The sequence below is a fragment of the Entelurus aequoreus genome, linkage group LG17, assembly GCF_033978785.1.
Source record: "Entelurus aequoreus isolate RoL-2023_Sb linkage group LG17, RoL_Eaeq_v1.1, whole genome shotgun sequence".
NCBI classification, from domain to species: Eukaryota; Metazoa; Chordata; class Actinopteri; order Syngnathiformes; family Syngnathidae; genus Entelurus; species Entelurus aequoreus.
In genome coordinates this window covers 44,335,902-44,363,597 of record NC_084747.1, presented here as the reverse complement: position 1 = coordinate 44,363,597, position 27,696 = coordinate 44,335,902, and the positions used below count along the sequence as shown (strand labels likewise).

Genomic DNA, 27,696 nt, shown 5'->3' with positions numbered 1-27,696 from the left:
ATTGATTGATTGATTCACACACTAGGGCCAATTTAGTGTTGCCAATTAAACTATCCCCAGGTGCATGTTTTTCAATGAGTTAAAATAGGTGTTTTTATCTATGATAGGGTAACAATATTAAATGATGTAAAATCCAAGTGTTAGTCTCTTTTTGCTACTTGTAATTTTTATATAAGGAGTCCCTGTTTTTAGATGACTCATGGTATAATTAGCATGTTAAAAGGACACCTGTTAAAATGGAAATCAGGAACATCATGTTTAAGTTTTATGGATAATGTTTTATGTATAATTAAATGACACGTTCACTTTATGTCATTTTGTGGCTTATAGCCCTTCATGAATAAATAAAAAAGATACAAACAGGGGTGCACATGTCATTGTGGTGGATGCAGGTAGTAACATTTCCATAATTTGGCAACATATATGTTCCTCAAATTTCAATTATAATTTTCAAATAGAGTGTGCTCATTTTCATCCAAATGTTACCAAAAAATGCCATCACATTCACTACTGCATTGGAATATAAGCACAAACAATATAGTACTGTCATATACCTCCAGTCCATACTTGGCGTCGATGACGGTCACGATGCCTAAGAGGAAAAACAACATGGCGGTGAGCGGTCAAGGAGTTAAAAGAATTTCAGACAACTTAGGCACATTCTTGGCTACATTTCTCACAGCCTTTTGATGTTTTTACTTTAAGTCCGTTTTGTTGTTGACAGAGAAACAGAGGAAGAAACCCTTTCCTCTTTAACTTTTGGTCAACTGGTCTGTCAGAACAGCTGAGCATTCACTGCATGCACACACAAACATACAATCAAAAGAGAAACAGAAACTAACTAAATATGTCACCGACGGCAGGCAACATTTGGGTCCAAAGTTGCTACTGATGTTATGGTGCATGTTTTTCTATTTTAAGCACTGTGCAGCACGGTTACGTTATTTTTATTAATTAATTACAAAAAGTTAGTGTTTCTTAAACAGTTATTTTAATTACAATTTAATTACTACCTTATTTTTTGAAGAAATTAATTAAAAAATATATACTATTTTTTAAATATAATTTCATAATTACCTAATACAATGGACGCTCTAAAGCTGAAAATCACACCAGGTTGTACAATTTGAATTTGATTTACTCATTGTTCTTATACAAAATGTGTTTTTACATTTAAAGGCCTTCTTTATACACTTAAAATATAATTACAATTATATAATATTTAATTAAAATAACATTGGCATTGTACACTTGTATGACAGATAGGACAACAAGGCCTGTGCAGTTAATAAAGGTTTAATGGTGCCAATCAGTACAATTCCTGACATTTTGGACATCTCACAGTTGCAAAATATTGCACCCTTGATGCAGGTACAAAATGCACATACGTCACCTTTCACAGCCCAATTCTTTTTTCATTCAGTACAGACACAAAAAGTCAAAGTTTGCTCATGAACAAGTGCGCAACATAGGTGTGTAATGTAATACATTCTTTCTGTCTATTGTGAGTTTTCCTTAATTAATGTTACAGCTCTTCCTCGTTTATTGTGGCTAATTGGTTTCAGGCCTGACCGAGGTAAACGAATTTCCGCAAAGCAAGATTATTATTATTAAATGTAATATTTTCATAGTTAGAACATAAAAAAACTGTGACCTTCTAAATATTTTTTTAATCATTAAAACCCTCTAAACATGAAATAACACCCATATAGTCACCTTTACACCCGTTTCACCAAATATTGTAGCCTTGAGTGCGTTCTACTGTAGATTACAGTACTCACGATAGCCCGGAGGATCCTCCAAGTGTCATTGCTATGACCACGACATGTAAATACTTTGTTAGCATTCCGTGTTGATAGCATTGCGTGTCCCGCATTGTCATTCCACATCGCTCACGCCAAAGGCTCACCAATGTCACGTGGAGCTGATGATGTCAAAGTGCATCAACAGACTTCATCTCCACTTGGCATTGCCCGGACAGCTGCTGATAGCTGAGAGATGATAAAATGAAGTGGCGCGCCAAGTCACATCGATTCCTAATTTGTCTTGCGTCTCATCTTTTGACAATACTCACGCAAAAGTAGGGCTGGGCGATATGGCCTTTTTTTAATGTCTCGATATTTTTAGGCCATATCGCGATACACGATATATATCTCGATATTTTGCCTTAGCCTTGAATCTTTCTCTCGTATTACCACTCAAAGCTGTTAGCATCACAGCTAACGTTACCATGTCGCTACCTGTCTGCTCCGCGGGAGCGTGTGACGTTGCTCACGTGACAGTATGTGACGTATGTAAGAAGGTGCGCTTGTTTTAAGTCTCTGTGAGAAGGAGAGACAGGAAAGAGTGAGAAACGCATGCAGTTTAATGCCCCGCAGCTAAAAGCAACTGCGTGAGAACGTATACTCGAATATCACGATATAGTCATTTTCTATATCGCACAAACCCGCGATATATAGAGTATATCGATATATCGCCCAGCCCTACGCAAAAGGCTCACCAATGTGGAGCTATGTTATTGAAGATTAAATGGATCAAAAAGTTGATCTGCCAGAAGTTGATAAACTTGAGATTGTCGCGGTCAAAGATTACCTACCGTGTTGTTGTTAGCACTGTGATGTTGTGTCACCCTTAACCCACAAACGGAAGTCTCGCTTGGTGAATATTTGTATTGGTCGCCAAAACATAATAATAGAAAATAAAACAAATACTGCACTGTAAAACACATTAGGGCTGGGCGATATGGACGAAAAAGTTTATCTCGATATATTTTTACTTAAACTTGATATTCAATATATATCTCGATATATTTTCCGGTGAAAGTATACATATAAAGATATTCATTTTTGAGCGATATTCACTGAAATGTAACTGAATTACAACTGTACTGTAAACAGTCAGTGGCACTTTTATTAACCCAGTTAGTAAAGATGGGTATTAACAGCACAGAAAATAACCTGTTTGAGTAGCACAGAATTACATTACATAAATAAAACTGAAAAATATTCTTTCTACGTAAAATAAATAACATAGCTGTGCAAATAATACAAAATGTATCAAACTCAGATAAAAAAATTATTTGCAGGCAGGCACTTTTTAATTCCCAGTCGACGATGTAATGGACTGTCACACACGTACGGTTCTGGTCAGCGCCAAGTAAGTGACTTGACTTAATTGTGCGGCTATGATATTCCTCACTTCGGCATACATTTTTGGCAGCATTTCTTGTGCGAAATATGCCCGGCTTGGCAACTCGAGAACAGTTTTGATTTGGGCTTACGTGGTAAACACTCAAATTAATGTTTTATCCAGACGCATACATTTGTCCAAATGTGGCCAAGTAGACGCATTGTGGGTTTCCTGGACGTCGTCTACATTGCTAAAAGAAAAATCTAAGGAAGAGAATCCCTCTGCCATCTTCCACTAGTTTTTTTTAATATATAAATCGCCCGCTTGACTCTCTTGTCGTCAATTGGAATATGCGCGTCTGTTGCAATTGCCCTTCCTGGTTCGATTACCTGCCCTATCTTGCTGATTGGCCAGTCCGTAATGTTTTGCTGTAATCTTAATCCATCGCGACTCATCATAGTAAACAACCAACCAATTATGGATGTTCTTATACGTGCAAGGCGCAAGCACATCTTGGAAGGAGGAAGGGGAGGGGTTTAGTAGCCCATGGAGTTTTGAAAGGGAGTGAGAAGCGGGGGAGAAGAAGGAACACAACAAATAAGCGGTGTTCGGTCATTTTGCCGTGAAATAAATTATATCGACATTACGATATTTTCTTAATTCACTGATATAGGCTCCAGCACCCCCCGCGACCCCGAACGGGACAAGCGGTAGAAAATGGATGGATGGATATCTTGTTTAAAAATATATCGATATATCTTACAAACTCAATATATCGCCCAGCCCTAATACACATAGGACATAAGTAAGACATTAACACCTAATTTAGGCCAAAATTATGTCGAATATACTGTACGATGTAGTTAAGTCGCGATATTAAAGTGTGATATGGCAAGGGACGACTATATTTTACACAGATAATTGTTCTGGGTGGAGCCTTTAGGAAAATCATGAGGTTTGGCATCTCTGTGATGATAACAGGTTGTCCTTGGAACAGATGATTTCTATTTCCATTATTTCCTATGGCAATAAAACAACTAAGAGTGCTGGAACAGCAAGAATGCCTAAAAGGAATCAATGCACTCACTCACCATCCAGGTAGATATCACTGCCGAGTTCTGCGTCAACCCAGAACATGGAGGCTACAGCACCTATCCGACAAACAAACATACAAGATGTCATTTTCTTATATTCAAAAGCAAATTACATAAATCACAGTCCTTTTGACCATGTTAATCATTTGTAATCTCCAAATGATAAATTAACAAAATTGTGGCAATTAACTACCCCAAAAATAGCAGGAAAGTAGCAATGCATCCTCCAAAAACAGATAAAAAGCGCACTATTTAGAAAAAATGCATGCATTTTTGTGTTCCATGTAAGTTCTTCAGACCGATTTCTGATTTCCTATGTTTGTTTTGTTCCCATTTTCCAGTGCATGAGCTCTTCACCTGTCACCATGACAGCCACATCTTGTTCACATAATGCAGTTTTGGACAAGCAGTCAAGTCAGAACAGGAAAGACTTGTAAATATTTGATGAACGCATATTGAAATGGCATGTTTCCCTGGAAGAAAGAACAAAATTCCCATCGCCCTTCCCCTCCCTCCAAAAAAGGAGGCTTTATGATTGACAGCAGTGGCAGGGCCAATGACAGGAGATAACGAGGATGTCTGGATGCCAAGAGGATTGAAAACAGCCCCCGGTGTCCGCCCTGTCACTTAGCGACACACCCAAGTCGGTGCAGGGCTCATCCCGCAACGGCCAAATATTGATGTTCTTATTGTAAACATGAGCGCTGCTGATGGCTTCTGTTTTCTTTTGTTGCCGAGATGGATATCAGCTGGTGTCAAAGAAAGACTAAGCGCAGATGGGGACATTACAAAGACTTCAGCTGGTGTTCAAACATGAACAGCAGTAGACGAATATTAATTATACTAACTTTACAAAATAAACTGTATTACACTACTTTGAAGGTTGTCTTGATGAATAGTAATCATAAATCAGAATGAGAGCGGATAAGAACAGATTTAGCTTCAGTTTTGAAAGCCTGATTGCCTGCAACCAGCCAAAGCGATTAAAATAGTTTGCTGACTAAAAAAGGATGGAAAGTTAAGTTACATCCTCCAGGCAGCATTATTCTCTGCCTGGTACATGGAAATAGGAGTCGAGCATCAAAGGATTAACCATTTTTTACTACACTTATTCCAAACATTTACTGCATTCACATTAATGTATTTACACACTATGAATGTTAACAACGTTAACAATGTTACTTAAAAGGGACCTAAGATGATTTTCATCTTTTCAGTCTTATGAATATTGTTACACTGTCGTGTGTTAAACAATACCAAAGCATCAAATCATAAGGTTCATGCATTTGGACATGAGCTTAAACACAGTTTTGGGTGCCTCTGACTGCTTTGGTTTGGTTTGATGTCACAGTGTGGTGGACATACTTATTTGAACATTTAGTATAAGCTATTTGCCAGAGGTTGAAGAGCTCATCCCCCAGTCTACTTCAGGCTGTGAGAACGTGATGGCTGCTGCCTGCAGCCTGGCGTGGTATTCCTTCTTGTCTAATGCTCTCCCACCTGCTATGTTGTCTATAAAATAAATACTTTGGTACTTTTTGGTCTACGGCATTTTATGCCGGACTATATTAGACGGTAAAATAAAGTATTGTTTGCATATAATTTTGGCACGTGCAACATGAAGTGACATACATTGATCCATTGAATTCTGTATTGATCCAAGACTGTGACCGGTTAATCTTTATACAGTTACTAAAGTTTATTTTTGACCATGTCTGAAAAAACATAGTGGTAATGTTCGACTTTAAGCTATATATTTAACGGTGTACATTTTCATAAGATGCATTTTGATACTTTAGGAGAGAACCGTGTCTGGAGGATTTCAATTGCAATCAGGGAATCCTTCCACAAATAAACATCTTGCAGACATGGGCAGAAAGAAGATTAGAAATGTGACCGCGGAGCTAAAATTACGCAATATTTACACGTAAGCATATCCAATACATATTATCTAGACCAGGGGTCCCCAAACTTTTTGACTTTATGAAAATTTGGCCGGGGGCCAGGCTGTATATATATTCCGAGCGCGATGATGTCATGTTATCGATGGGAAAATGCATTTGTAGACAGTATGATTTGCCTGAGCAGCTAGGAGACACAGAGAGTAACAAGCAGTAGAAAATGGATTAGAAAGGACAGATTTAAAAAAATTATAATAAAAAAAATTTATAAATAAAAATATACTTTTTTTTTTTTTAACTTGGGACTTCCTGCGGGCCGGATATTAGACGCTGGCGGGGCGGATCTGTAGTTTGGGGACCCCTGATCTAGACCATGGATTCTCAAACTGTGGTACATGTACCACCAGTGGTACGGGGGCTCCATCTAGTGGTACCCCCAAAGAATCACTTGATTAAAGGACAGTGTTTTCTTTTTCTATACTCAGACACAGTGTTACTGTTCCAACTGTGTGTAATGTTACAGTGCCTGAAAAGATTAGATATACTTGTTAAAAAAAACAAAACATCTGCTGTGTTTTTAATGAATACTTGGGCCTACTATGTATTTTAATGTTGGTCATTATGGTGGTACTTGGAGAGACACGTATTTTTGGGAGGTGGTACTTGGTGAAAAAAAACACTGACCTAGACCACAAGGAAGTGTTTTAAATGTAGTTTAGAATTATCATAGGTCCTCTTTAAATCCATGTATATAACGTTTTTTTTACTATGATTTAAATTATCATCTGCAGCTGAGATAGGCTCCAGCACCCCCGCGAGCCCGAACGGGACAAGCGGTAGATAATGGATGGATGGATGAATAAAAAAATTTAATACATTAAAATTCAATTATTTGGTGCATTTGCAAACAGCTAAAAATATGAGGAAAGCAAACTACAACCTACTACCCAAGAACGTACAAATATTCTTATTAATAAAATAAAATAAATATAACCTTTGGGAATAATTTGAATAAAAACATTTGTATGTACAACTCTTAAGACCTTTAGCAAATCAGTATGTGTAAATACGTTAATGTCCTAATATAGTATAGTTTAAGAAAGAGTTAAAACTCAAAGTCTTTACAAAGTACAAGGAAGAAAAATATTGATTAATATTTTGAACCTTACTGGTAAATGAGATAATTTTATCAATCTCATTATGTGAATCACAATTTACAAATAATCTAAGCAATGGGCAGCATGGCTCAGTGGGTAGAGTGTAACTGAAGGGTTACTAGTTTGATCCCGGCCATTCGAGTGTCCCCGAGCAAGACACTGCACCCCAAACTGCTCCTGATGGGTCGTGGTTAGCGCCTTGCATAGAAGCTTCCGCAATTGTGTTATTTTTTATGTGTAATGACAATAAAAAGCCTATTCTATTTTTCTATTATCGGTAGGATTAATAAATAAGCTCTGCTTCTTACTACTCCTTTTCGAACATATTGGAATGAGAAAAAAATATGTGTATTGTAACTGTATGCATGTTCCAAATAATCTAATACCATAACCATGATTAGCAACATTGTATTACCTGGATCAGCAAGTCCTGTGGTTTCCAAAAGGATGTAGTCAAACTTTCCCTTCTTCTCCATCAGGTTCTCAATAGCTTTAAGGCCATTGTCCCTGAAAATGAATCCAAAAAAAATTTTTTTTTTGCTGAAACGGTCAACAATTTACACCTATGAATTGACCTACTTGACAGAGCAACAAAGGCAGCCATTTCTCAGCTCCAACCACTCCTCATAAAGTTCTCCAGCATGGCTCACTGCCAGGGACTTCTCAAGAGCGCTACCTGTTGGTGAAGCATGCAAACTACCAGATGAGAAACAACCAAACTGTGTCAAAAATGTCAAATTGACATAAAAAATTAAGAGACACAAATGGTTTACATAGAGATGCCAAGCAGACTGAATGAGGTCATGCAAATACAGTATGCAGAAGGACATACAAATAGGTTTGAAATAAAGCAATCACAATGTAGCATTTACCATTGAGGAACTACAGCCATTTTATGAGGAGAACCCTCATTTTCGGACTAAATTACATGAGGGGAATATAGTCAATAATTACAATAGAGAATATAGAAACAAAATAAACCCAATAACAAAACCTATTCATTAAAACTTATTGTGGTTTTTTTTGTTGTTGCCTTGCTGCCCTCTTGAGGAAAAACGCCAAACAACAGCAACACCAATTAGAATGCTCTTTGTGTTTACCTTCTCCAAATTCATTGAGTATGACAGCAATCCGTTTGCTATGTTGTTCGGTTAAAATGTAGTTCAGCAGTGTGGTCTTTCCAGCGCCTACAAATACAGTACAGTACAGAATTACATCAGGTTAAATTATGTTTTAAAGGGGCAAAACCAACATTCAAAACAAACTTTTCTTAGCTATTGGTACCTGCTGTTGTGCATCTGCATGAATGCCGAAAATTGCAAATCAAAACGTGGAGGCATTGCAGAGATATTTATAAAACAATCTTCCGACTTCTTCCAAACGGTTGGTTTGGAATGTGCACAATTGGTGACGTCACAAATTGGGAACACCGTCAGCGAATTATATATATGGTATGAACGACCTTGCGCGTCTGCCATTTTTAATTTATACACGAGCATCTGGAGTTTAGACGACAAAATGCCCAAGATACGGCCTGACGAACAAAAAGGATGTAATTGGTTGTATTACCCAAGCGGGACACTATTTAAAGGCCTACTGAAATGAATTTTTTTTATTTAAACGGGGATAGCAGATCTATTCTATGTGTCATACTTGATCATTTCGCGATATTGCCATATTTTTGCTGAAAGGATTTAGTATAGAACAACGACGATAAAGATTGCAACTTTTGGTATCTGATAAAAAAAAGGCTTGCACCTACCGGAAGTAGCGTGACGTAGTCAGTTGAACATATACGCAAAGTTCCCTATTGTTTACAATGATGGCCGCATGAAGTGAGAGAGATTCGGACCGAGAAAGCGACAATTTCCCCATTAATTTGAGCGAGGATGAAAGATTTGTGGATGAGTAAAGTGCAAGTGAAGGACTAGTGGGGAGTTGAAGCTATTCAGATAGGGAAGATGCTGTGAGAGCCGGGGGTGACCTGATATTCAGCTGGGAATGACTACAACAGTAAATAAACACAAGACATATATATACTCTATTAGCCACAACACAACCAGGCTTATATTTAATATGCCACAAATTAATCCTGCATAAAAACACCTGCGTGTTTGTTATGCTAGCTCCTAGCTCCTCTGCTAGCTCCTAGCTCCATAGAACACGCCAATACAATTCAAACACCTGATCAACACACACAATCACTCAGCCCAAAAGACCGTTTACCTAACCCAAGGTTCATAAAGCTTATATATTTTTTAAAAGTTACGTACGTGACGCGCACATACGGTCAAGTTATCGAATGTTTAGCAGCCAAGGCTGCATACTCACGGTACCTGATATTCAGCTGGGAATGACTACAACAGTAAATAAACACAAGACATATATATACTCTATTAGCCACAACACAACCAGGCTTATATTTAATATGCCACAAATTAATCCTGCATAAAAACACCTGCGTGTTTGTTATGCTAGCTCCTAGCTCCTCTGCTAGCTCCTAGCTCCATAGAACACGCCAATACAATTCAAACACCCGATCAACACACACAATCACTCAGCCCAAAAGACCGTTTACCTAACCCAAGGTTCATAAAGCTTATATATTTTTTAAAAGTTACGTACGTGACGCGCACATACGGTCAAGTTATCGAATGTTTAGCAGCCAAGGCTGCATACTCACGGTACCTGATATTCAGCTGGGAATGACTACAACAGTAAATAAACACAAGACATATATATACTCTATTAGCCACAACACAACCAGGCTTATATTTAATATGCCACAAATTAATCCTGCATAATAACACCTGCGTGTTTGTTATGCTAGCTCCTAGCTGCTCTGCTAGCTCCTAGCTCCATAGAACACGCCAATACAATTCAAACACCCGATCAACACACACAATCACTCAGCCCAAAAGACCGTTCACCTAACCCAAGGTTCATAAAGCTTATATATTTTAAAAAAGTTACGTACGTGACGCGCGCGTACGGTACGGTACGTGTTATGCTAGCTCCTAGCTCCTCTGCTAGCTCCTAGCTCCATAGAACACGCCAATACAATTCAAACACATGATCAACACACACAATCACTAAGCCCAAAAGACAGTTCACCTAACCCAAGGTTCATAAAGCTTATATATTTAAAAAAAGTTACGTACATACGCAAAAAAAAGCCAAAGCTGCATACTCACAGTAGCACGTCTGCGTCTTTGTCATCCAAATCAAAGTAATCCTGGTAAGAGTCTGTGTTGTCCCAGTTCTCTACAGGCGTCTGTGTATCCAAATCAAAAGTCCTCCTGGTTAGAGTCTCTGTTATCCGAGTTCTTCCATCTTGACTGCATCTTTCGGGAATGTAAACAAAGAAGCGCCGGCTGTGTACTGTTGTGGCTGACTACGTTCGAAAAATACGTCCATTTCGCACCGACAACTTTCTTCTTTGCTTGCTCGGCTTCCTTCTCCATAATGCAATGAACATGATTGAAACAGATTCACGAACACAGATGTCCAGAATACTGTGGAATTATGAAATGAAAACAGAGCTTTTTCGTATTGGCTTCAATGTGGAAGGCATATCCGTGTTCCCCGGGTTACGTCACGCGCATACGGCATCCTCAGAGGCGTTTCGAACCGGAAGTTTAGCGGCAAATTTAAAATGTCACTTTATAAGTTAACCCGGCCGTATTGGCATGTGTTATAATGTTAAGATTTCATCATTGATATATAAACTATCAGACTGCGTGGTCGGTAGTAGTGGGTTTCAGTAGGCCTTTAAGCCTCCAGTATCTTCTGAAGAAGCAACAAGTGCCTGGCAAACTTTTTTCTTTTGCGGCAATGTGCCTTCAACTCAGAAAACTTATCTCTGTGTGTGTGCAAACCATTTTGAAGATTCCTGCTTCACGAACCTGTAGCAGTATAAAGATAGATTTTCCCAGAAGCTAATTCTAATGGCAGACTCGGTGACTACTATTAATGGCAGACAAGGACACAATGAAACGATAAGAAATAACAGAAAGTTACAAATATGTGAATATGTTAGCAATTTTATCTCGATTTGTTGTGTAGGTAGCTTAGCCTTCTACTGCAAGACAATAGCTTCGCCGTCTTGTGGCAAAATAAAGAATGATTTTCCTAAAAACTACTTTTACGAGTAAGTAATATAATCTGTTATTACGTTTGCAATGTAGCTTGTTGCGTAGCTTACTGTACAGCCGGCTTGAACCTCTATTGCTTACAACTCAAAACAGCTCTGCAGCGAGGTTAATTACATGATATAAAAAGCCTTTTATAGTCCAAATATACATGTATACATCCAGGACTATAGCATTAGAAACGTTACAGACTCAGTAGAAGTTTAACCTCAGCCAACGTATAGTTCCAGACCTGTAGGCTCGTCCGCCTGCATCTTCGTCTCCTTCCTTGGTGCCGACAACAAACCACAGTGAGCCGCTGATCTCGCTATACCATCTGGGATGTTGTGTTGTGGTTAAAGTCACTCAAAACAGATGGTTGGTTGCGGTCACCGATGTCCATAGAGAACAATAAAAGCAAGAAATCTAAAAAACTACAAAAGCATTTCTGCGGGGCAGGGGTGACGGCTCACTCAGCGTGAAGTAGCGTGGGGAGGACATGTTAATTTACATCGAACAACACCGCCTCTCCAAACGAACCGTTTAGAAAGGGAGTAAAAAATTGGTTTGAAAATAGGTCTGTAAGTATGCAACTTTTGCCCAAAGAACCACCATTACATTTATGTAGACCACAAAGAAGTGTTTTAAATGTAGAAAAAAAATAATGTCATGACCCCTTTGAGGACACAGTTGTATGCAAGTCTGTGATGTGAGGAGAAGGAAAGAACACTAGCCGTGTCTCACCAAGGTAGCCAGTGATGATGGTGACAGGGATCTGCTCTGCAGGACCATCATGCTGGGTGTCGATGGGCACCAACTCTGGGCAATCATCGTCATCCGCCATCACCACGACATTTAAACAATCTGGCAGGATGTACTGAAGGATCAAAACAGTCATAATGTCACTGGACAATTCATTAGTTCTAATGAGACCCAATAGGAGGGCTGTAGCAAATAACCGTCCGCAAACAGCTAAAGTTACGGTATGCACAAAGCAAACTATATCCTGCCACACAAGAATGTACAACAATTATTCTCAACAAATGAAGATAATTATAACCTTACAAATGTTTTTATTTAAAACAGTTGTACACTTAAGACCTGTAGAAAGTATGTGGAACTAAATTATGGAATTGATTAATAAACGATGTACTGATATGATCCATTTTAAGAAACTGTTCAAAGTGTTTACAAAGTACAAAGCAGAAGAATTCTGATGAACATCTTGAACTTTACTGTAAAATTAAATATTCTTATTCATCTTATAATGTGAATCACAATTTATTAGATCATTTGTTGAGAACTTCACTATATACTGTATGGATTTAAATTGTGTACACATTGAGAACAGGAAGTGAACAAATGTGTTTGTATTTGCTATGAAATGGAAAAGGGATAAGATTAATTAAGCGCTGCTTCTTCCTACTCCTTTTTAAACATGTTGTAATGAGAAACTGGAAATATGCGAAACATGCAAAACAATACACAGCAATGCCATAACAATGCAATCCAATTCCAAAACCAAACCCGACCCAGCAACACTCAGAACTGCAATAAACAGAGCAATTGAGGAGACACAAACACGACACAGAAAAAAACAAAAGGAGTGAAACAAAAATGAATATTATCAACAACGGTATCAATATTAGTTACAATTTCAACATAGCAGTGATTAAAAATCTCTCATTGACATTATCATTAGACATTTATAAAAAAAAGAAAAAAGAATAGTGTCACAGTGGCTTACACTTGCATAGATTGAGACTTTATTGATTGAGACTTTTATTAGTAGGTTGCACAGTGAAGTACATATTCCGTAAAATTGACCACTAAATGGTAACACCCGAATAAGTTTTTCAACTTGTTTAAGTCGGGGCCCACTTAAATTGATTCATGTAATCTCATCTCATATACTTGACAACACACTGTGTCCAATATTTTCACAAAGATAAAATATGTCATATTTTTGGTTCATTTAATAGTTAAAACACATTTACATTATTGCAATCAGTTGATAAAACATTGTCCTTTACAATTATAAAAGCTTTTTACAAAAATCTACTACTCTGCTTGTATGTCAGCAGACTGGAGTAGATCCTGCTGAAATCCTATGCATTGAATGAATAGAGAATAGTTTTGAATCGGGAAAATATCGTTTTTGAATCGAGAATCGCGTTGAATCGTAAAAAACTGATTTTGAATCAAATCGTGACCCCAAGAATCGATATTGAATCGAATCGTGGGACACCCAAAGATTCACAGCCCTACTAGTTACACCTGTTTTTTGTTTGTTTTATTTTATTAAACAAGAAGTTACATATGAATGAATATAGTTTAAGTAATGCAATGTACGTTTTTCTACCTGCTCAGTGGCCTTGTGGTTAGAGCGTGGTCGTGAGTTCAAACCCCGGCCGAGTCATACCAAAGACTATAAAAATTACCTCTCTGCTTTGCACTAAGCATCATGGGTTGGAATTGGGGGTTAAATCACCAAAATGGTTCCCGAGCGCAGCCACCGCTGCTGCTCACTGCTCCCCTCCCCTCCCAGGGGGTGGAACAAGGGGATGGGTCAAATCAGAGGTTAATTTCACCACACCTACTGTGTATGTGACTATCATTGGTACTTTAAACCACACCTACTGTGTATGTGACTATCATTGGTACTTTAACTTTTTACTGTAAACAAATGATAGTTTGTAGGGGTTTATATACTCAAAAGCCTCATGAACGCGTACATAACTGGGCATACCACTATTATGTATAGTGATACTCAACATAAGGGACTATAATACACTTCATAGTTGGTAGTACTGCTTCCATGCTACGTCCAAGTCAAATAAAGCAGCTTTTTGTCCACATTTATTCATAGCTTCGATATTTAATTTCGTCGTCACTGGTGAATGAACAGCGACAATTACTGCCCTTTTCTCGGTTTACAAAAAAATATGAAACAATTACCTGACAAGACGGTTGAATCACACGATTAAGCGAAGTGTGACAATTAAATTAAAAAGCTGCATTAGCAGGCTTCCTCTCCGGGGTTCCAAATATGTGCAACACCGTTATTAGTCCGAGTCCGGCAGAGACTGTGGGTTGAGATAAAAGTTCCGCTTTGCTTCAGGAGTCAACATACTTTGTAAAAGAGACAACATCAAATAAAACAGACCCGAAAATGTACATTTAGATTTTTAAACAAAAATTTAAAATGTATTCAGTAAAACGCATATTTTTTTCCTACTGTTTTTTTGCCGGAGAGAATTGTTGAGTGGGATGTAGTAACTGCTTTTAACCTCAAGGGGGCAACATATCTTCGTTGAGGTTTTCAGCCTCTGCAAAGGATGGAAACACTGTTAATATATTCCCATTTCTTAACTGATCATTACTTTATAGCTGCAAAATATGTATTAAATACTAAAAACTTTTCTTCACACTGCTTCAGTTATGACTGATTATTAATTTACAGGCTGCCAAATCTATATGAATTACATGGATTTAAAAACATGCACCTGGGGATAGGTTGATTGGCAACACTAAATTGGCCCTAGTGTGTGAATGTGAGTGTGAATGTTGTCTGTCTATCTGTGTTGGCCCTGTGATGAGGTGGCGACTTGTCCAGGGTGTACCCCGCCTTCCGCCCGAATGCAGCTGAGATAGGCTCAAGCACCCCCCGCGACCCCAAAAGGGACAAACGGTAGAAAATGGATGGATTGAACTACCTGCAGTGTACCCCGCCTTCCCCCCAAGTGCAGCTGGGATAGGCTCCAGCAGCCCCCGCGACCACAAAAGAGACACGCAGTAGAAAATAGGTGGATGGATGGATGGATTTAACTACTGTTAATCAGCACGGTGGAACAGGGGTTAGTGCATGTGCCTCACAATACGAAGGCCCTGGGTTCGACCCTGGGCCCTGGATCTTTCTGTGTGGAGTATGCATGTTCTCCCCGTGACTGCGTGGGTTCCCTCCAAGTACTCCGGCTTCCTCCCACCTCCAAAGACATGCACCTGGGGATAGGTTGATTGGCAACACTAAATTGGCCCTAGTGTGTGAATGTGAGTATGAATGTTGTCTGTCTATCTGTGTTGGCCCTGCGATGAGATGGCGACTTGTCCAGGGTGTACACCGCTTTCTGCCCGAATGCAGCTGAGATAGGCTCCAGCACCCCTCGCCTCCCCAAAAGGGACAAGCGGTAGAAAATGGATGGATTGATGGATGATATTTTACGTATTCAACTTAATTATGGATACCCATACATCAATTATTACAGAAGACTCATTGGGTTTTATTTTTGTAAACCCATGCCAGCACACTGCAAAAAGTCAGTGTTCAAAAACAATTAAAAAAATTAAAAAATTAGGGGTATTTTATTTGAACTACCGTAAGCAAAATTATCATCATCATAAATTATCAGCATCATAAAAATCCCCTCAACTCCCCCCAAAATGGATTAACTCACTGGAATAAAAAAAGACAATATAACATACATCCATAAATGTGGACACATGTGAAAAAGTGCAATATATTCATCTGTACAGTAACATATTTATTTATTTATTTATGCACCGTATTGCTTTTTTATCCTGCACTACCATGAGCTGATTAAATGACATTTCGTTCTTATCTGTAAAGTTCAAATTTGAATGACAATAAAAAGGATGTCTAAATCTAAGTCTAAGTCTAATTATTTGCTAATAGAACAAGAACATTTGGCTTGTCAAGACTTTCCAAAAAAAGTAAAATTGGCAAACCTCAATGAACCCAAAAATACCTTAAAATAAGTATTTTCTCAGTAATAACAACTGTACTACTATATGAGTACGTATTTTCTATTGTTTCATTGAAAATAAAACAGCAAAGTACATTTGGTTGTCATCTGTTTCAATTATGATTTTTTTTTTTACATGCTTAAAATAAGAAATTCTTACTTTGAAAAAGCAGTTTTATACTTGTGAGTGTTGATGACACAGTTTTGCAACAGTTGATATTCTAGTTCCAAGCATGTTTTACTCAATATAGGTAATCAAATCTCAGCAACAAGCTGCAATATCTTACTGAGATCATTTAGGAGCAAAACACTTTTTTCATTTTCATTTATTTATTTATTTCAGGCAATGACATAAAGAAGTACAAGTTGACAAAACATAATAATATAAATTAATATAGTGCATGATTGTCCAGTTTTGCCTGAAAGGGAGTGGGAAGAAGATAATTTATTTAATCCCACCCACCCCCAGTTCTCCATTCAGTGATGATTCACATGAGTTTCACTCTTACTTTGTTCAAGGATTATAATACAGATGTTGTATCATATTGGCATTACCACAGGTAACAATAATTATTACACTGTAACAATAATTTGTATCAACAATGTAGGAATAATGAATATACCAACAATGGTAATAGACAACATAGCAATAATGGTAAGGAAACATTGAGCACATGTTAACATGTTGACACATGTTAATGTTTCCTTACCATTACCTTAAAACAAGTGTCAATCAATCAATCAATCAATGTTTATTTATATAGCCCTAAATCACAAGTGTCTCAAAGGGCTGTACAAGCCACAACGACATCCTCGGTACAGAGCCCACATACGGGCAAGGAAAACTCACCCCAGTGGGACGTCAATGTGAATGACTATGAGAAACCTTGGAGAGGACTGCATATGTGGGTAACCCCCCCCCCCCCCCCCCCCCTCTAGGGGAGACCGAAAGCAATGGATGTCGAGTGGGTCTGACATAATATTGTGAAAGTCCAACACATAAGCGAAAGTCCAGTCCATAGTGGGGCCAGCAGGAACCATCCCGAGCGGAGATGGGTCAGCAGCGTAGACATGTCCCCATCCGATGCACAGGCTAGCGGTCCACCCCGGGTTGAGAGCAGAGTAGAAAAGAAAAGAAAAGAAACGGCAGATCAACTGGTCTAAAAAGGGAGTCTATTCAAAGGCTAGAGTATACAAATTAGATTTAAGATGAGACTTAAATGCTTCTACTGAGGTAGCATCTCTAACTTTTACCGGGAGGGCATTCCATAGTATTGGAGCCCGAATAGAAAACGCTCTATAGCCCGCAGACTTTTTTTGGGCTCTGGGAATCACTAATAAGCCGGAGTTCTTTAAACGCAGATTTCTTGCCGGGACATATGGTACAATACAATCGGCAAGATAGGCAGGAGCTTGACCGTGTAGTATTTTATACGTAAGTAGTAAAACCTTAAAGTCGCATCTTAGGTGCACATGAAGCCAGTGCAAGTGAGCCAGTATAGGCGTAATATGATCAAACTTTCTTGTTTTTGTCAAAAGTCTAGCAGCTGCATTTTGTACCATCTGTAATCTTTTAATGCTAGACATAGGGAGGCCCGAAAATAAAACGTTACGGTAATCGAGACGAGATGTAACGAACGCATGGATAATGATCTCAGCGTCGCTTGTGGACAAAATGGAACGAATTTTAGCGATATTACGGAGATGAAAGAAGGCCGTTTTAGTAATACTCTTAATGTGTGACTCAAACGAGAGAGTTGGGTCGAAGATAATACCCAGATTCTTTACCGAGTCGCCTTGTTTAATTGTTTGGTTGTCAAATGTTAAGGTGGTATTATTAAATAGATGTCGGTGTTGAGCAAGACCGATAATCAGCATTTCCGTTTTCTTAGCGTTGAGTTGCAAAAAGTTAGCGGACCTCCATTGTTTAATTTCATTAAGACACGCCTCCAGCTGACTACAATCCGGCGTGTTGGTCAGCTTTAGGGGCATGTAGAGTTGAGTGTCATCCGCATAACAGTGAAAGCTAACACCGTATTTGCGTATGATGTCACCCAGCGGCAGCATGTAAATACTAAAGAGTGCAGGGCCAAGAACCGAACCCTGGGGAACTCCGCACGTTACCTTAACATAGTCCGAGGTCACATTGTTATGGGAGACACACTGCATCCTGTCAGTAAGATAAGAGTTAAACCAAGACAAGGCTAAGTCTGACATCCCAATACGCGTTTTGATACGCTCTAATAAAATATTATGATCAACAGTATTGAAAGCGGCGCTAAGATCAAGAAGCAGCAACATAGATGAAGCATCAGAATCCATCGTTAGCAATAGATCATTAGTCATTTTTGCGAGGGCTGTCTCCGTAGAGTGATTTGCCCTGAAACCGGATTGAAAAGGTTCACAGAGATTGTTAGACGCTAAGTGTTCATTTAGCTGCTGTGCGACAATTTTTTCGAAGATTTTCGAGATAAACGGAAGGTGGGACACCGGCTGGTAGTTTACCATGAGGTAAACACTCTAAGTAAGTAAGTAAGTAAGCAAGTAAGTAAGTAAGTAAGTAAGTAAGTAAGTAAGTAAGTAAGTAAGTAAGTAAGTAAGTAAGTAAAACACTCTAACATAAAATCTGCTTAGTGAGAAGAAGTATCTTATCAGACAGAAAATAAGCAAATATCACCCATTATTTGAGATATTTCATCTTACTCAGATTTCAGTTTTTGCTGTGCACACTTTGCAAAATGAATTGTTTTCTACATTAATTTTGTAGTTTGACTATTTAAAAAAAAAAATTCTCCTCTTTGTGGTTTAAAACTGGTTTCAAACCCCAAAAGGATCATGTTGTTCTAATTACACAATCGGCCTGTTTTTAATATAACGTTTGTGATCTTTGATGGCTTTTATTTTCTTAACCCTCCACTAACAGTTTCCGGCACATTTCTCGCTTTGTGGCGCCCAAACCGGAAAATGATTACCTACTTCCGGACTCGCTCCCTCTCTTGACTACGGAGCTCTCTTGTGCGGAGCGGTGAGGCGGCGCCTCGGACTGTGTGACAGCCGGGCGGGTGAAGCGGCAGACGGGCGGCAGAACAACCGAAGCCAGCCGGAAGCGTAGCAGCCTCTTCACCGGACTTTCGACCCTCACATGGCTTCTTTGACTAGTGCGGAGCGACGGGCTTTCGCTTTGAAAATCAACAGGTAAGATGATCAAAAATAAAATAACTCTTGAAAGTGGATGTTTAAACGTTAGTTCTAACGGAGTGCTGCCACATGTGATGTGACGTTTATTATACTTTACTTTTATAATGTATTCAACTTTTATGGGAACTTCACTTAGTTACATCACGTGTAGTGCTTCTCATCCATCCATCCATACATTTCCTACCGCTTGTCCCTCTCATATGATTAGTATATCCGGTGGAGTGATGCCATCCACGAGAATGGATGTAGTCATAGTTCCTGCAGGTGTAGAGGAAGTACATGCATGGAAGTCCATTGTGTCTTCTGTACCATACAAGTCATTATAACAACTAGAGCTTCCTATGAATAACTGCAAATGCACATTCAACTTCCCCTTATTTGCAGTGTGGTGCATTCACATTATGTACATAACGGTTAAAGAAGTGGACTCAAGCATTGGAACTTCTCTATTCAAGGTGTCTCTACACCGCTTTTGTTTACATATAGAGCAGTGGTTCTTAACCTTGTTGGAGGTACTGAACCCCACCAGTTTCATATGCACATTCACCGAACCCTTCTTTAGTGAAAAATAAAATGTTTTTTCTTAATTTAATCTTAATTTATAAATATTAATCATTAAATGATGTTATTATATTAAAGAAATACTAATAAAATATTTTATAAACAGAAAGTTACAGGAATGTACACATGATTCCATGTTTACATCTCATTGTGCAACATGTGAATGTTTTAGTGGGAACTAAATGCGATATCTGAAAGGGGTACAAATTATTTCCAAAGCAGTACCCCCACCCAGACATACAATACTAGTGCACAGCTCATGAAATACAATATTTTTTGTTATTGTCATTGTAAGTGGGCCCAAACACTTATATTAGAAAATAATCTCATGGAAATGACTGCTGTCATTTGATTATAATAATAAACCCTAGGGTTCGATCGAACCCAGGTTAAGAACCACTGATATAGAGCGTTAACTCATCCTTGTTAAAATAGCAGTTTTACTTGATGTAATAAAAAAAAACCCAAATAATCATAGAAAGAAACAAAACAATTATTTTAGGGGGTTAACAATAAGAACTAAAAAGTACAATACACTGGTTGTATACATCTGCACATTCAAATATTAATACTTTAGTGCAGACCTAGGCAAATTTAGGCCCGGGGGCCACATGCGGACCGTTAAGCTTTTCAATCTGGCACGCCGGACATTCCCAAATAATTTTTTTAGATATTTAAGATGGAAACTGTAGCTGCCATTATGATGTGCAGTGATGTTTTTAAATGACCGCAAGTCTTGAACTATACAAAGTAGTTCAAAGCGCAGATTCCAACCATTTCGCCCGAATGGTTGGTTCTGTCTTTCGCCCGAATGCAGCTGAGTTTGTCTCCAGCACCACCCGTGACCCCGAAAAGGACAAGCGGTAGAAAATGGATGGATGGATGGATTCAATATTTTTGGCCACTGTAACATTACACACATTTTTTTATCCTACACTACCATGAGCTTATGTAACGAAATTTCGTTCTTATCTGTGCTGTAAAGTTCAAATTTGAATGACAATTAAAAGGAAGTCTAAGTCCAAGTCTATTTTGAACAGTAACACTGTGTTTGAATATATGAAAATAAAACACTACTTTAATCAACTGATTCTGATCGTGGGATGTTGTTGTGGCTTGTGCAGCCCTTTGAGACACTCGTGATTTAGGGCTATATAAGTAAACTTTGATTGGTTGATTGATTCTTTGGAGCCCGCGTACCACAGTTTGAAAATCACTGCTTTAGTGTAATACATCAATAATGACCCTTTTTTCTTTGCAAAAGTGCGTTATGTTTGTCAGATTTTTACGTGTGAAACACTCTTCAGGCCACCCCAACGATTATCAGATGGTCCGGTTCTGGCTGGTCCATTCCAAAAAGTAGAATTTTCTTCTGATTGGAGTAATTCTTTTGTTGATTTGGACATATGCTTCGACTGTAAAGGTCCCATATGGCCACCCTTGAATAGCCACTGTTTGTGTGTATGTTAGTGATGATGACACAGCAAAACACTCAAATGATATTGTTGAAACATTGTGGGAGAATTTAAAGGAGCCATATGTAATAATTTCATGTCAAGTCATCATTAAATGGCACTGATATGTCAAAAGGCATTAATAAATCATGCTCTTTTGGAATACCTTTATAACTGATAACAGTAGTTCAGCCGGGATATGCGCATTTCAAAATTAGATTTACAGCCCCAAAATCTTGTTATTGTTTTCATTTCGATGCCTCACCCTCCACCGTTTGACCAATTAGAAAGTCTGTTAGTGTGTCACACCCAGGTTGCCAGTTTCGCACCGCCACCTTCGTCGAGCTACTGCCACTGGTAAAGTTACTAAACATGTCAGACCTCTTAGTACATCTAAAAGGCGTTGATACAATTCTCAACTTATTCATGACAAAGCCAGGAACAAAACAAGGATTTGTATCGGGAATGCCTTTGAAAGACTGGGACGATTGAAGGTGGAGAAGATTTTTTAATCTGACGCCAAATTTGATAATTTCCTCCTTGATAGGTAACACGTTTTCCTATTTCTTGTAATAAATGGAAATGGACATTTCGCATGTAAACTATATTGTCTAATACAGTCTATGATCTTGTCTAACAAAGCTAGTATGTTTATGCAACTGATGCTTAGGAGCAAAGCACCATCACACTAGTGTAGCTTAGCATGCTACCCCCATCAATGACACATAGACATATAGGCTAACGGGGGAAATATATGCCCGTTAGCCTGTATGTGGTTGTGTCATCCAACTGACAGGGGAAAATATATATTCAACAAATAAAACCTATGTGGATATGGGTAGTGTCAGTGCCTATTTCGTTCTCAATATGCCGATACGCTGAGGAAATGCGTTCCAACATTAGCACGGCCACATTATTACACATGGCACCTTTTAAGTTAAAGCCAAATAAGATAATAGTACATGTTGGTGCACAGACAGGACTTTTGCTCTTATTGTCATTGAAAGATAGTGTATTTTGCAAAATTCCCATTAATGTCTCCATGTGACTTGCATGGATTTTAAGCAGCGACATTTAGAAATACAGTATGTAAGTAGTTTGGTGCTGATCCAAATTAGGACTGTCTAACTTTGTCAGAGGTTGGCCCTCTGCCAGTGCTGAGTAGCATTCCAATTTTGCAATATTTTGCTCCAGTAGCCTCCAGTAAAATTCATTTCTAAAGTGCCTAAGCTTCTCTTTCTTAATCTCTTCACTGTTTTTGCTATTTGTTAATGCACCCTCTACTAAAAATCTGCTTTTGTATTTCGCATGCTTTGCAAGCAAATTCACTACTGAGTAATGCCAATCACACACAACATGCCACTGTTTTCACTCAAGTCCACCACCCATCTATCAAGGGGGATTGTACGATGCTGACATATTTTTAGTATAATCCATGACACTTTGTGAACAGTGTTTTGCTGCAGCGGCTGTGAGCTTAACTGAAGAGGGATTTCTTTTGGTCCGTAGTCTATATCCAGTGATGAGCCAGCAGGGTAGCTGCTTGCAAGGTGCTCTGAAAGGCGAATGCAGAGCCACTTAGTCCTGATATATGCTCATTAATAATAACAGCAATCTGACTTTTAGCTCTCATGATAGTGTTTGTAATAGAAATTAGTTAGATTTATTATTTTCTCTGTATTATCAGGTCACGCTGAATTGTGCAACAGTATGAGGACAGTAACTAACTAAAAATGCACTTTATTTGGCACACGGAAAAAGGGCATTTGACTACATTTGCTGGATCGCTCACAGGAAAAAATTAACAATCAATACATGATAATTGGTTAATATAATTTTATGACATCACGAAAATGTAACCTAGTTTTAAAATATTTAACTGTTTTAAAATGTATTTACTTTAAAATAAAATGCAATGCCCACAGTAAACAGAATGATTCTAGAGGCTGCATGCAAGTTGAGACTTAGAGCCGTGTATAGAGAGATTATAGCCAACTAGGTGTCAAAGTTGGGACTAAACATAGCACCCTGTGGTCAATTTGACCAATCATTTAGGAGATCGTCTGGCCATAATCTCTCCGATAGGTCAAAAGTCTCTCACGTGACTACAGGGCGCCATGTTTGGGACCAACTCTGAAACTGAGTTGGCCATACTCTCGCTCTGTTGAGACTGAATCAACAGCACCTGCTGGCTGTAGCCGAACACTGCGATCCATTTTGCTGAAATTGCTTCAAGACACAAATAATCAACAATCAATTCCCCTAGACTGACAGAATCCATTGTATTTGATGATTTTTTAGGTTATGACATGTATTTTTTCTCAATATTAGGGCAGAATATATACTATAAAATAGGGCTGCATGATTTTGCCCAAAAAGTAAATTTCAATTTTTTTTCTCTAAAACCTTGATTTAGATTTTTTGGTAAAAACAACAAAAGACAACAGCGGGGTGTTGCTGACATCATTATGTAATTTATAGTCAAAAAGTCTAATAAAAAGGCCAAACATTTTTGTGTTTTATTTGTTATGAGTATTAACAATTAATATTTTTTTTGTTCTTTACTTTATACCTTTTTACTTTATTTTTAAAGGTTTTTTTTGTTTTTGTTTATTTCATTTCAACAATGTGCCACAGGCCAATAAAAAGATATGGCGCCTGGCCACACTTTGAACACCATTAGTTTATTGTATTTCACCAGGAAGGCAAAGTGTTGCCAAATGAGGGAGGAATGTCCTCTTGGCACTTATGGAAGTGACAAAGGCTGTGTTTCAAGCTTTTAAGGAATTTCTGCACGCCTTGCAAGGCAGTGGTATTGCACACTGCCTGGTCTTGTGGAGTTGGAGCTACGCTCTCACTGGCGCGTATTTGATAACCGAATAAATGCGTGATGAAAGACACACTCCTCTTTCATCTTTTAATGTGCACCTCTACTTGCTAAATATAGGATCAAAGTTGCTAAATCGGCGTCTCAGATCTCTTCTGCTACCTCCTAGTTCCTGGCAAACTAGGTGCGTATGAGTTGTGTTGTGAAGTGGAGTCACGATGAATACTGCCCCAGTTCAATGTAATTTCATTACGAGTGAGGTGCCAAATCCGCATTTCTAAGGGGCAAATTTGATTTGTTGCCACAAATAAATGAATACGGTATAGCCCGGTGGCACGAGACATGAATCATGATAGACAGGAAAATCTATTTGGTAAATATTCGTTAAAATAAAAGGCCTACCGAAATGAATTTTTTTTATTTAAACGGGGATAGCAGATCCATTCTATGTGTCATACTTGATCATTTCGCGATATTGCCATATTTTTGCTGAAAGGATTTAGTAGAGAACAACGACGATAAAGTTCGCAACTTTTGGTCGCTGATAAAAAAAAGCCTTGCCTATACCGGAAGTAGCGTGACGTCACAGGAGGTAGGATTCCTCACAATTCCCCGTTGTTTACAATGGAGCGAGAGAGATTCGGACCGAGAAAGCGACGATTACCCCATTAATTTGAGCGAGGATGAAAGATTCGTGGATGAGGAACGTTAGAGTGAAGAACGAGAGGCAGTGCAGGGTGTATCTTTTTTCGCTCTGACCGTAACTTAGGTACAAGGTCTCATTGGATTCCACACACTCTCCTTTTTCTATTGTGGATTACGGATTTGTATTTTAAACCACCTCGGATACTATATCCTCTTGAAAATGAGAGTCGAGAACGCGAAATGGACATTCACAGTGACTTTTATCTCCATGACAATACATCAGCGAAGCTCTTTAGCTACTGAGCTAACGTGATAGCATCTGGCTCCAATGCAGATAGAAACAAAATAAATAAATCCCTGACTGGAAGGATAGACAGAAGATCAACAATACTATTAAACCATGGACATGTAACTACACGGTTAATCATTCTCAGCCTGGCAAAGCTTAACAATGCTGTTGCTAACGACGCTGAAGCTAACTTAGCAACCGGACCTCACAGAGCTATGATAAAAACATTAGCGCTCCACCTACGCTAACCAGCCCTCATCTGCTTATCAACACCCGTGCTCACCTGCGTTCCAGCGATCGACGGCGCGACGAAGGACTTCACCCGATCACAGATGCGTTGGCGGCTAGCATCGGCTAGCGCGTCTGCTATCCAAGTAAGTAGTCCTTGTTGTGTTGCTACAGCCAGCCGCTAATACACCGATCCCACCTACAACTTTCTTCTTTGCAATCTCCATTGTTCATTAAACAAATTGCAAAAGATTCACCAACACAGATGTCCAGAATACTGTGGAATTGTTCGATGAAAACAGAGCAGTTTGTATGGTGACACATTGGGTACGAATACTTCCGTTGCCGTCGTGACGTCGCGCATACGCATCATCCAAAGACGTTTCCAACCGGAAGTTTAGCGGGAAATTTAAAATTGTACTTTATAAGTTAACCCGGCCGTATTGGCATGTGTTGCAATGTTAAGATTTCATCATTGATATATAAACTATCAGACTGCGTGGTCGGTAGTAGTGGGTTTCAGTAGGCCTTTAAGTAATCCGGTTACGTTTCAAGATCTATTAATCATGAAACCCTACTATAAAACTACACATCCAAGAGCAGTAATTACAACAAATGACAAACATTGATTCATTTCTCAAGGAGGAAGTATTTGTCAGCAAACGGATACAACCAGTGTCGAATAGAAGTGTGTTTGTTAGACCCTTAACATCCTCAGATAATGTGGGAAGGAAATCCTGCACAAAGTGGGCATCTTGTTGCTCTGGTTTCACTTCAGGTTTCTATCAGGAAACGTACTGTTGTCATCATAAGCAAAAATCCTATCTGGTGCAGTAAACCACAATGCACTTTGACCAATCAAGAGAAGCGGTAGCATGCTGGCATATGGTAACAGGTGTGAGGACAGCTGTGGACGTGGGGCCTCTCCTGGTCAATACTTGTTAAGTGAAGGGGGTGTAGTAGTAATCCAGATTGAGTTACATCTGGTGTTAGTAAGAGATGTGTAAAAATGATGAATCAAACCGTGCTGTGGGTTTATTCTAAGATTTGCTTTGGTCATTTCGGAGCCAAGCGTCCTGTGCGTGCCTGCCTCTTGACAGGAAGCTGAGTCGTGATGGCGCTGATAGCAGTAAGGCCCATTAAAGTCTGGAAGACGTATGATAGGATGAGACACACAGCAGGGGCATCCCAGCGCTTTCCTCCCGTTATGTACACCCTACACCACCCTCTGTTTTTCCTTCTACTTCCTCTTTGGATCAGATGACGGTAGGATCTTTTTTTGGGTGTGGGGGAGCTATTTTCCCTTGTCTTGCAAAGTGAAGAGGACACCAGCCGTGGACTTGATCATTCTGAGCAAAAAAGCTGTTGTTCTATATGTACAGTTAGGTAGAAGGTTTTTCAGATTGTCATTTAGGGAATGGTCATTTAAATGCATTTCCTTTTTTTTAAACTGTAAGAAAAGAACAAAAAACACCTTAAGAAGTAAGATTTTCTTACGATGTGAGACTCTCTGTAAATGTTTTGAACTCCGGTTTTAATGTGGTTGAACTTCACAATTGCACTAGGTTGGAGATGAAATCAACAGTACCTATGCTGGTTGCATCCTACTAGTGCACTCCATTTGGCCTCAATTTATTTTGCCCCACACAGGTACCTCACTTTTCATGTAATTACATTTTCTGAAATAAAATTGCTGCGGTGTTCGTATTCCGTCTCGGTTATCGTACCAACAAACATTGCGCGTAACAAACCAGTCTGTTTGCTTTCGTATCGTTCTTCGGAATCGAGTGCCCAAATAAAGAATCTATACACTATTAAGTGCAACTGAAAAATAAGCCACCATGGGGCAAAAGAAAGTTGCAAGTGCCAGCAGTTTGATAAAAAATAGTTTGTCTTAAAGTACCAAGGTGCCATTTTTTGATCGATTGATTGAAACTTTTATTAGTAGATTGCGCAGTACAGTACATATTCCGTACAATTGACCACTAAATGGTAACACCCGAATAAGTTTTTCAACTTGTTTAAGTCGGGGTCCACGTTAATCAATTCATGGTACAAATATATACTATCAGCATAATACAGTCATCACACAAGTTAATCATCAGAGTATATACATTGAATTATTTACATTATTTACAATACAGGGGGTGGGATGTGGAAGGGGTTGGGGCGGGGGGGGGTTAGGTTGGGTTGCTATCAGCATACTTCAGTCATCAACAATTATATCATCTGAGAAATGGACATTGTAACAGTGTAGGTCTGACTTCGTAGGATATGTACAGCGAGCGGTGAACATAGTGAGCTCAGAAAGCATAAGAAC

The 27,696-nt window shown here is 38.8% G+C and overlaps 2 protein-coding genes across 4 annotated transcripts in view; one reads left to right on the top strand and one right to left on the bottom strand.

The window, feature by feature from the left end:
- cbwd (COBW domain containing) overlaps positions 1–14,496 on the bottom strand; it is a 36,758-nt gene extending 22,262 nt beyond the window's left edge. The window contains exons 1-7 of the mRNA XM_062025739.1: positions 14,370–14,496; positions 12,156–12,288; positions 8,382–8,468; positions 7,861–7,957; positions 7,697–7,788; positions 4,221–4,280; positions 555–592 (exon numbers count right to left, since the gene is read on the bottom strand). Coding sequence (XP_061881723.1) covers positions 555–592; positions 4,221–4,280; positions 7,697–7,788; positions 7,861–7,957; positions 8,382–8,468; positions 12,156–12,255 — 474 coding nt within the window. The 5' untranslated portion in view covers positions 12,256–12,288; positions 14,370–14,496. The remainder of the gene's footprint in view (positions 1–554; positions 593–4,220; positions 4,281–7,696; positions 7,789–7,860; positions 7,958–8,381; positions 8,469–12,155; positions 12,289–14,369) is intronic.
- A 4,647-nt stretch (positions 14,497–19,143) lies between these two features.
- Positions 19,144–27,696, top strand: part of dock8 (dedicator of cytokinesis 8) — a 173,447-nt gene continuing 164,894 nt past the window's right edge. For 2 of the 3 annotated variants that reach the window (XM_062025731.1, XM_062025730.1), the window contains exon 1: positions 19,144–19,369. In XM_062025731.1, the coding sequence (XP_061881715.1) occupies positions 19,317–19,369 (53 nt within the window). In that variant the 5' untranslated portion in view covers positions 19,144–19,316. The remainder of the gene's footprint in view (positions 19,370–27,696) is intronic. The other variant, XM_062025732.1, reaches the window with a different exon arrangement.